The sequence below is a fragment of the Monopterus albus genome, unplaced genomic scaffold (assembly GCF_001952655.1).
Source record: "Monopterus albus unplaced genomic scaffold, M_albus_1.0 scaffold147.1, whole genome shotgun sequence".
NCBI lineage: Eukaryota > Metazoa > Chordata > Actinopteri > Synbranchiformes > Synbranchidae > Monopterus > Monopterus albus.
The window spans coordinates 119,760-130,969 of NW_018128027.1; the positions used below are offsets into that span (position 1 = coordinate 119,760).

Genomic DNA, 11,210 nt, shown 5'->3' on the forward strand with positions numbered 1-11,210 from the left:
GCTATTAAGTTACTACTCTCAGTGGAGTTGGGGGAATTTCCGTGGTTACATTGTTAATATCAGACCCATTCATCTGCCTTTGAGAGACAGGCTTTGAGTAAGGTTTTAGGACATTCCAGAATGTCCTTTATAATTTTCCTTATATCCCGTTAATGAAATTTGAGTTGCTTCCCTGAGGTAACATAGTGATCTCAATCTAAAGTAATTAAGAGAAGTCAACTGTGAAACTTGTTACAAAAGCTTCAGTACATGGAGTTTTATAAGAAAAATAGACAGATTTTGTTTAGAATTGATAAAGCCCACTTTGAGACTCTGTTAGATATCAAAAGGAACATTATTACATGACCAAATCCATCACAGTCTGTAACAATCCCATTTTGGCCAGAAACTCTTGCTCTCATGGCAACTGCCAGCATCTCACCGCAGAAGAACGAGAAATGTACTGGAGGAACTCAGTGCCCCCATGTCTCACAGAAAAACCAGGTTTGCGTCAACATGGAGAAGATGGGAAAAATCAGACATGAGAAACTATTCCTAGCTACAAGTAAAGAAACTCTTCCTCTGCTCTCAGTCATCACAGTGCTTTTCATTATGTTTTCAGTCCAGATATGAAGTCTGTCTAATGTTTTAAAGATGGTGAATTCATTTCCAGAGTAAAAACATCTCTATGTCCACTAATCAAAAATAATGAAGTTTTGGTTTTACAACAATATGCAAGACCTTCTCGGATATTCAAGATAAGACCACTCTCATATTTATCCTCAGTCTTCCCTCCTACTTCAAAGACATGATGTTCCAGAATCACACCTCCTGTGTGGACTACTTTGGTATCCAGTAGTGTTCAGACTTTAGATGCCATGGAATCTCTAAGCTTGCTATTATCATGCTGATTAACATAGTCTGGACACAGAACAACGTTTAAATGAATGTTAAATGCTGTATTAAAAGTCAAACAATACTCAACTTTATCTGTTTGTACAGTTCAACCTGTAATACACTGAAAGATTGAAACAATACATATACTGATGATAGCTTGATTCTATGAGAAAAAGACCAAGCTTCATTTCCATGGTTTATGCTGGATATGACCTGGATATGGAGTATCCCAAATGAAAGAACAACTATTGGCACATAGCTGAAGCCCACCTACTCTTAACAGCCAATGTCTTGTCACAGCTGACAGTTGTGCAGATACAGTAAGTGACTCATGCATTCTGTGGAATGGTGCAACAGGCAGGAAATTGGGAAACAGTTGAAGAACACTTACGGAAAAACCAAGGTAATGTTGCTATTTTTTCAAACCACCATTATCCACCACTGCCATCCATCTGTTTATCTTCTTCTAGCACCAGCTCATTCTACTATTTAAACAATTCCAGGTTAAAACAGTCCAAATATATCAAATGGCATACAAACATCCATGGTGAAACTCAAAATCATTGCCTAATCTACTCTGCCTTCAGTGCATTTCTTTGCTCTTACACTGTTTAATATCCCTGTTTTGTTAAAATTTTTCCTTAGTTTGCCTTTTGTTTCAGTCATGTTGTGTATTTGACACTGTTCAGTAATTAGTCATCTGATTTTGACTACTTCTGATGAGGCAGTATTTATCTATTCATATTATTTTTGCCTGTCAAACCTTCTTAGGCCAGTGACATATTGTTAAACATTTCTCTTTAAGAAACACTTATAGACAGTCACTTTCAAGGGGAATTAAAAACTGTAGGTTACACAGACTCCTTTGAACTTTAACGAGTCTGGTAAAATATATCCATAAGAGTCACTGGTATTTGTATAGATTAGGTGTATAGGCTACACAAATCCTTAATTACAACATAGGTATTTCGTTGTTTTGCTGAAAATAGCCTACAATATCGCTGCACTAACAATGCGACTTGTGTTTTGGTAAACTGTACCTTTAAGGGGACCCGGAAGTGGTAGTAAAAACGGACGTTCAGAATTCTCAATGTAACTTACTGAGATTAACTTTATTAAGACTTAATACTGTGCGCAAGTAGTGTTTAAGAATCAACAAAATGTATCTTACCACCGTAAATAGTAAGTATCCCTCTCCCCAACTGTCTGTAGTTATTCAAAGAGTCGGGTACATGCTTATGCATGACTGTCTCGAACGTAGCTCAATTAACCAACTCCTTTGATAGCTGCTAATTGTCCAGTGTTGGCTAGCGTTACCTAATGTTATTTGTGTGTTTTATTGCGCTTTCATTGTAAGATGTTCTGAGTTGCTACTGTTGTCACATTTCCCCGTTGTCACTGTGTATTTAGTGGTTAGTTTGAGCTAACTGTTAGTAGATAAATCTTAGCCAACTTGTAGCTAACCCTTTTCCGAAAATAGGCTGTTACATTGGTTTAGCTTGTTGAGCTTTAGTGTTAGTCGTGTTCTGCCTGATTCACATGTTCTTTCTTTTCTTTCGTGTTTCAGTGGCCAAAGCAAAAGCAAAGTAAGTAAAAGTCGGTGAACATATTAAAGTCGATGTTGTAACAATTTTATAACTGATGGTATCCTTAACTGTAACACGTACAAGCTACATGAACTACGCGGCGTTGCAGTTGCATTAATCTCGTTAGCATTGTTTCCTTGTGTCAGGACCATCCTGGTGCAGATGGTGAGCGCTGCAGGGACAGGCTACGCCTTCAACACAAAGAGGAACCGTCTCCGAGAAAAACTGGTGCTGCGCAAACATGATCCATTTGGTAAGTTTTGACTGCTCGTGCCAACTGAGCTCCGCAGAGGCAAGACACACGTCACAGCTCCTTATGCATTGCTCAAATGCGCCGTGCTTTATTACAAAGGTCTAAATCAGGGGTGTCAAACTCATTTTAGTTCAGGGGCCGCATACAGCCTAATTTGATGTTAAGTGGGCCGGACCATTAAAATCATAGCATAGCTCATCATCATAGCTATAAATAACAATAAATTCATGTTTCCCCCTTTGTTTTAGTGGAAAGAAGTACAATCACATTAGGATATATTTTTATTTAATGAACTATCCTTTTACAAAACATGTTATGAACAACTTCAGACTTCTCAAGAAAAACGTCCAATTTGCTTCAGTTTATCATTTACATGTGTGCATTACAACAGATCGCAGTGACTGTACAAAGGCACAAAACTTTAAGTCACAGGTATTTAGAACTGAAAGATATGACAGCCTATTGCACTTTAACATTAAATCAACTTATCAAGATATAGGAACATCAAGATATAGGAATTATTTTCACTCCATTTTCCACATGTGTAATAATTCTCAAAGCTAAAATTGACTCCCCACATTTTACAAACCAAAGTGGTGGCCATTTTAAATGTATAAGAAAGAAAGTAATCACCTGGCCTGTAAATATAAGATTTATACATGAAACATGCATAAAGAAATGCATACATAAAATTTATGACCAAATATAAAAAAAATGCATACATAAAATTTATGACCAAACTCTTTTGTAGTGAAGCTGGTGACAATTTTTAACTATTATTACAAGGGTTCATTTTAGCCTGCACAACGTGCATCGGTATCAGGCGTTAAGTCCTGAGTAGCAGCCAGTTTCAGAATGTCATTTAAGTGTTGGTGTGTCTGATGCAGCATTTTACAAGAATTAGTCTAGTTTAGACTACTTTGTTTTTGCTCCTGAAACTTGGCATCTTTTAGCCTGCACAAGCGCATCAGTGTCAGTCATGTCCTGAGTAGCAGCCAGTTTCAGAATGTCATTTAAGTGTTGGTGTGTGAGCCTTGAGTGCAGTTTTGTTTTAATTAATGTTCATTACTGAGAAAACCTGTTCACAAAGGTAGGTAGTCCCAAAAATGCACAAAATATTTGCAGCTAGGGCTGTTAATTTGGGGTAGCCTGGCAGGAGATACTGATAAAATGTGTCCAGCAGCAATCCTGAAATCTTGTGTATGTACCGTTTCATGTCAGCATTAACGACAGTTGCACGTACATTTCTTAGACAGGGGAAATGAGCAGGGTCACCACATGCCAGCTGTGTCTCCCACAAAGTCAGCTTCAACTTGAATGCACGTATAATACTGTTGAAACTGTTTCTCAAACTCCCACAGCAATCCTGAAGTCTTGTCTTTGTACCGTTTCATGTCAGCATTAACGACAGTCGCGTGTACATCTCTTAGACAGGGGAAATAAGCACTTTCCAGCTGTGTCTTCCACAAAGTCAGCTTCAACTTGAACACACATATGCTGTCATAATACTGTGTGACAGCTTTTTTAACGGCCTTGCAACATTTTGTTCAAATTATTGAGGTGCTCTGTAATATCCACCATAAATGCAAGGTCCTGCAGCCATTCCGGAGATTGCAATTCCATCACTGGTTTTCCTTTTGTCTCCATAAACTGTCCAATTTCCTCTCGTAGCTCAAAGAAACGCTTCAGCACAGCGCCTCGGCTTAACCATCTTACTTCAGTGTGGTATGGCAGGCCATGGGTAATGTTATTGTCACTGAGAAGGCAGTCAAACTGACGATGATTCAGACCTCTGGCTCGGATAAAATTAACAGTTCGGACAACCACCTCCATGACGTGATCCATTTTTAATGACTTTTAACACAATGCCTCCTGGTGCAAAATACAGTGAAATGTCCAAAAAGCATCTCCTCCATCCGCGGCTTGTACTTTCTCTCTGAATTTTGTCACAATGCCTGCTTTTTTTTCGATCATTGATGGCGCGCCATCTGTAGCCAAGCTGACAGTTGACAGCACGCAACCAGTCTACTCCGACTCTGTCCAGTGCACAAATGAGAGAGCTGAAAATGTCCTCTGCTGTTGTGGTGTCCATCATCGGCACCAACTCAAGGAACTCCTCTGTGACGGCCAATGTCTCATCAACTCCACGAATAAATATGGCCAGTTGAGCAACATCTGTAATGTTAGTGCACTCATCAATTGCAACAGAAATAGCAATAAATGACTTAGCTTTGTGTTTCAGTTGGTTGTCCAAATCTGCAGATAGTTCCGAAATCCTCTCTACAATAGTATTCCTCGTCAGACTGATGTTGGCAAAAGCTTGTCGCTTCTTGGGACATATGAGTTCTGCAGCCTTCAGTATGCTTGTTTTGCCTGTGGGCCGTACGTTTGACACCCCTGGTCTAAAACATTGGGAAATGTTATTTCTAGCTCTTGGTACTGTGGTTCAGATTTACTGGTGACAAAAGCATCTGACAAATAAGTGTCATGTGATTTATCCCACAAAATTCTATCAAGATATACATGACAAACCCATGTAAACTGAAACAGTGTTGTCGGTGTGTCATGAAGGGCATGCTAAACTACAGCCTGAACTTTTAAGCATAGCAGCATAAGCACCAGCATCTAAACTCTGTGTAGTAGGAAGACATTGTAGAATTTATCAGTTACCTTCAGGAACAATAGCCATTACTACATTTGAAATCCTAAAGGAAGCAACATTAATTTCTAATGCAGGACAACTTTGCAAATTATTGTTTTGAGGCTGTAGGGTTCTTTAAGAGCAAGATTTTGAAGTGCACCTATTTATTTACTGGTTGGAGGTTGTAGTATAATTTTAGAGAGGAAACTAGTCATAATGGGGTTTATTTAAACGTTTTTATGGAGGGCTTATATCTATATATGTAAATATATTACCTGCCATGTGATGTGAACATTGGGAGTTATGCTTATTTTAAAATCTGCTATTTGTCTTTGCAGTGAACAAGCATGTCCTATTCTTTGAGAAGAGGAAGATCAGATCGATTTAACAGCGCACCAAAATATATGGACAACATAAACCTATGTTGCCATGGGTTATACGAGGTGTTTGTCATTCAACATCTGACTGGCATCTGACATGTTCAGAGGACTTGGATTTGTTTCCCCCCTGCACCAGTTAAGCATGCACCCTGAGCGACATCTTGAGTATTGCTACCTTAAACGAGAAATTGCTACTCCTGTAAAACTGAGGTTTTTTTTATTGAGACCACCATAAGTGTGTTGGTCTACACATTTCATTTATGGTCGTAACATGTTTTATGGCTGTTCAGCATATCTATTGTTGTAGAAAATAAAATATATTTAAACCTGGTACATGCAATTAAACCATTTACAAAATATACGTTTGGGGTGATTTAATAAAGTAAGTCAATTATGTGCCATATTTGTGTGTTAGTAGCATTGCCATCACATAAACACTATTCATGTGTTATATTGACAAAGTGAAGTCATATTCACATTTCTGTTAAAATAACATTTGTTATATTATTGACAAGTTTATTCTCCAAAAGTAGCCTATTTTATAAGACAGTCCAGTGTTCCCAGTGAGCAGAATCCAGTAGAGACATGGCCCGTTTACGCTGATTCCTGGCTCTCAAAACAGTTCAACTGGTAGGTCCTTTTTGAAGGGGAAAGACGTCTGCGTGCCGACAGCCTGCACACTCACTTCTGCCACCTGATTGGCTCTGTGGGCCATCTCTTCCAGAGGCATTGTGGGATAATGAGCCATGTAAAATGCCAGCGCTCCAATAAAGCTGTCTCCAGCACCCTGGGAAGAAACAATATTACAACACAGCTTTATTAAATTCCACCTTGTGGTGCAAACACTTCCACTGTGGAACTGTGCCCTACTCCACAGAATCATGAAATCTGGTGAGGCTACACTGATGTGCATGTGAGGAGAAGGAAAACAATGATTGGAGTGCTCCCATGTAAAAATGGGTCATATATCTAACCTTTAAGAAGTTTCATTTTGTGCTTTGAAGATTATATGAACAGCTTCTGAAGAAATATTAACACGAGGGGTTCAGCTTTTAACTGTTACCACTAGGGTGCGCTATGTCATTTGGCAGCTGCTTTTACTGTTGCCTGACATCTTAACTAGTTTGGAAGGACCTATTGAATTTTTGCCGTGTGAAAATATCTCATGTAGGTTTTTCAGAGAAACATTTGTATTATGAGCATTAATCCTATTCACACGGAACTCCTCATAACACTAGAAGAGTAATTAAATAGATGTAATAAGCTCAGGAAATATCTTAAATGTGGTAAGACTATTACATAGAATCCTTAAATATACTGCTCAAAAAATAAAGGGAACACAACATAAGACATCCTAGATCTGATGTGTTCCCTTTATTTTTTTGTGTAGTGTATTTTGAACTGACTAGACAAAAGAAGCAAAAGTGCCAAGTGAGTTTAAAAAATTTTTTTTAATTAAAAGGTTAAATTAAAAAAGGTTTGTGTTGATATCATACTGTATAACTGCCAAATTAAGCTTAATGAACACCAATTTACAGTAAAAAAAAAAAAAATGAAATGACTAATAAATGAAAATAATTTACTAATTGCTTTTCAAAATCAGCTGAATAGCACATGGATTCTTTAGCCACCTGTCAGTGGCTTCACCATAACTGCCAAAAGTTCTGTTTCTGGCCAACTGTACGAACAGATAAATCATCCCATTCTCCCTCCTCATCTACTGATAGAGATGGAATGTGCTGTCTGCGCCCTGGAGGGAGTTGGCTGGGATGGGATGCCGAGGGAGGAAGGGAGGGGGAAGGGTTCAATGATGGGAAAAGGCACAATGGTATGTGGCGACACACTCATGTTTAACCACAAATGGCCCCCTGACGCTGGTTCTCACAAGCCCGCACCATTACTCATCACTCCGGCTCTCAAAGGAGTTCATTGCACTCTCTCTTCTGAACACCTCTCTAAGCCCCCTCCACTCCCAACCCCCTTCACCCTCCAACCTCAAAGCAACCCTTTTGTCAGAGCGAAGGTTATTGGTTGTGTGGAGTAACATGGAGCAAAAAAACATAAACCCTAACCCTGGTTGGGCAGGGAGAGCCACGCACTAGGAACAGAGAGAGGTTCGTGGTATACAGGACACCCAGAAGTCACAACACAGACATTGTCACGAGCGCCTGCACTGGTAGGATTTAAAGCATTCTTTGTTCAACCATATGAAGAAAGAAAATAATTTTAAAAAATGTTCTGATTTGACAACTGAAAAGGACAACACTGCACCCCAGCCTCACTCTGGTGAGCACCACTGGTGCTCTTGGACTGGAGAGTGAGATCAGACCGGGAGCATTTTGTAGGCCTGGTGGATTTCCATAAAGCCATGGTGTGTTTATGTCTCCTGTCTCCAGCATTTGGAAATAAGGCTTTGGTGAAGCAAATCCACTGGTTTGGCTCTGGCCCGTCTCGTAATTCACACTGTGGTTGAAATCAGAGTAACGCTCTTGAGTGGCCAGACAAGGCCAGATTTAACAACTGTATTACAGAGCATTTTGGTCTTTATATTCATAGCCACACAAATACAGTTTCCCTTCTTCATTTGTGCTTTGAATCACCTGTTGACACTCAACTAATGTAGTACCAAATCCTGGCAAAAACAACCACATTATTCTAGTCAGACTATGAGAGGGTGGGGCTGAAACAGGCTTCTGAAAGCTAATACTTGTATTTACAGTAGAAGTAAACTTCCTAACAGCCAATATATCATTAATTTGGCAGACAAAGATTGATACACTTCATGTTAAAAATAGAAAATAATATTAACTGCTATACCCAGAACTGTATTCTTTTGAAGGTGGGGAAAGGGAAGCATTTACATTTAGAATATGCTCCACTGCCATTACAAATAAATCCCCTTTCTAAAAAGTCTTGACTGCTATTTCACTGGTTCATTGGGTTTTCCATTATTTTAAAATTATTTTGTCCTGGAAATTACTGTATCACTATTTTCTTGCCATGATTTAAAAACAGAACTGCAGATAATAATGCAAATTCACTAAGTTTCACAAGAAGAATTACAGAAATATATAAATGGTGAAACCATAAAGACTTGTTTAATACTTCAGAATGGAGGCTTGAATGTTCGATTAGGCTACTTGTTAACCTGTCTGTGTAACTTACAGACAGTCCAGTTTGTGTGCTTAAACTAAAAAAAATTTTTCACACAGCTTAATTACAAGCTGTGACTTTAGCATGAAAAGTAACCAGAAGATAATGCTGCAGGTGTCTGTTTTTCAGTATGTGAACACATAAACACACAAGTACCCATGCAAATAATCTTGGAGTTCCAGGTATTGGGGGCCTAAAGTTTGGCAAGAATTCCTGGGAAATACTAAAATCTCAATTCTTGCTACTGTATAACTATTATGGTCTGTAACAAAAACAATTTGTCAGCATCTCTGTATCACTGGTACATTGTGTCCAATCCACATGCTAATGTTTTTAAATAATAAATGAAAGCAACACTATCCTAAAAGTTGGAAAATGAGGACTTCTAAAGCTAGATAGCCGCATATTGTAGTTTTAAGACAAACCCATATGTGCCAGACTTATGGAAATAATAAGTAGACACAACACTGGGAAAAAATCTATTTCATTTCACAGCTTATATCTTATTTTGGTAGGGCAAACCATCCTGAATGAATTGGGCTACTTGCAAACTAATGCCACTAACACCTTCACTCTCCAATCTATACTCTGAGCCACCACCCACCCTCTATCTGTCTCACTAACAGATTTAGCTTCCCTCTGACTGACATGTGACTCTACAGGAATGAAGCTCAACAAGGCTGACAAGCGCTACTCCTTTCAGCTCTGCTGCCGCTGTCTTCGACACACTTTGGTGAAGGTTAGATCTGCAGGCCCGTCAATCAAGTGACACAAGCGTTCGCTGTGGATGAGCTTTGATACTCTCAGTGGTTGGCTCCATGCGCCACATCTTGACCTCTGTCCTGTTCTTCTGCCTGTTCTCTGCTGGCACTCAGACTGAAGTTAGAAATTAGGATGGCAGACATCTCTGTGAGAAGCTCACCAAATTAACAGTGTATGGCTTAAGAAATGCTCTGCAGTTTGACATGCTGGTGGTGTGATACTGCAATAAAAGCATGTCAGAGCGCAAGTGAACTGCTTCCACAAATCTCTCTGGAACTTTTTTAATTTGGGTTTGTTTTAATCCAATCTAACAAAAATGTATTTTACTTTATTTAGGTCAAATGTAATTACTTGAATGACAGCTTGAGCTGCTTTAACACAACAGTGACCTACAGCCACTGGAAGCGTTCCATTTGCTGTTGTGAACACTTTTGTGCCTGGTTGGCTTTCACTGACAAAACTCCATGGAAGTGACCTTTTTTAAACACTTCTGACAGCAGCATGAGTGACATGTGTTTGGAATAAATAGAGGACAAGCTGAATAGCTGAGTAGCAATAACTGCCATGGCTGTACAGACAAACAAAGAAGTGCATACAGAAACACAGAGGTCCATCAACACAACAACCAAGGACAAAGACAGTGGTAGCGCCCACACGCTTTGATTGACAAGTGATCTTTGTAAAGTGCAGTGCACAAACACCACAGCAGTGAGTGTTAAGCTCCAAAACACAGACAATAAAAAAAGCAGATCTAAGAAAGAGCTCCACAATGTATATCTTTCATGTTACAGTCTGCTGTGTTCACTGAACCTTTGGAGCCTACAGAACTGGTTGGTGACTGTGCTTCTCACTCAGAGGCTTCCTCTTGACTTCTGTCCTGGTGTGTCAGATGGAGTTATGTGCAAGTTAGTTCCTAAAGCCCACAGCCTTTGTCAATGAAAGGCATCCCACAGAGAGCAAAGACCAACTAAAAGGCTTCGATGACTCACACTGGCTTACATGTCCTGAAGCTTCCAGTAAGACTTGCAAACAGCCGGGGACGACTCCTCGGAGGTGGCGAGGGAGGAAGATACAGTATAGAGATCAAAAAACATGTTTAATTAGACCAATTAGGCCTTTCACATTTTTGATCCATCTACAGTGCTTTGTCTTATTCCAGTTCTGGGTATAACACTGATTTACATGACTGTGTACTGGCAGAGGACTGGCATAACATTTGGGCTGCTCTACAGCAGCTGCTGTAGAATGTGCAGTCCATTAAAATATGGTGATGTGGCAGTTTTCTCTGGCCCAGAGTTTACAATGCAATATGCATTTTACAATGCATGAAATATTCCCTTACTTTGAGCTTCCAGGAAGGAATCACGCAATTGGTCCTTAAATGTCTCCAGTCATAGAATAAGACTGGGAGAGGAATCATCGAGTTTGTTCTCTGCACCTCCATCACTGTCTGGTTTGGCTCAGCAACCAAACAGGACAAGTACAGACTTCAGCGGACAGTCAGGACTGCAGAAAAGGTCATTGGTGTGAGCCTGCCCTCCATGGAGGACCTGTACACC

At 39.6% G+C, this 11,210-nt stretch overlaps 2 protein-coding genes across 8 annotated transcripts in view; one reads left to right on the top strand and one right to left on the bottom strand.

The window, feature by feature from the left end:
- The first annotated feature begins 1,897 nt into the window (after positions 1–1,897).
- mrpl33 (mitochondrial ribosomal protein L33) lies at positions 1,898–6,093 on the top strand. The gene is made up of 4 exons (XM_020614532.1): positions 1,898–2,058; positions 2,444–2,462; positions 2,609–2,715; positions 5,695–6,093. The coding sequence occupies exons 1-4, from the start codon at positions 2,037–2,039 to the stop codon at positions 5,742–5,744; spliced, it is 198 nt and encodes a 65-aa protein (XP_020470188.1). The 5' UTR covers positions 1,898–2,036; the 3' UTR covers positions 5,745–6,093.
- rbks (ribokinase) overlaps positions 5,813–11,210 on the bottom strand; it is a 65,478-nt gene continuing 60,080 nt past the window's right edge. For all 7 annotated transcript variants that reach the window (XM_020614525.1, XM_020614528.1, XM_020614523.1 and 4 more), the window contains one exon: positions 5,813–6,523. In XM_020614525.1, coding sequence (XP_020470181.1) covers positions 6,350–6,523 — 174 coding nt within the window. In that variant the 3' untranslated portion in view covers positions 5,813–6,349. The remainder of the gene's footprint in view (positions 6,524–11,210) is intronic.

Excerpts from the sequence above, each read along its gene's own strand:
- mrpl33 (XM_020614532.1), top strand. The coding sequence starts at position 2,037 with ATGTATCTTACCACCGTAAATA. Across the intron at positions 2,716-5,694 it reads GCGCAAACATGATCCATTTG|TGAACAAGCATGTCCTATTC; the intron begins GTAAGTTTTGAC and ends TTGTCTTTGCAG.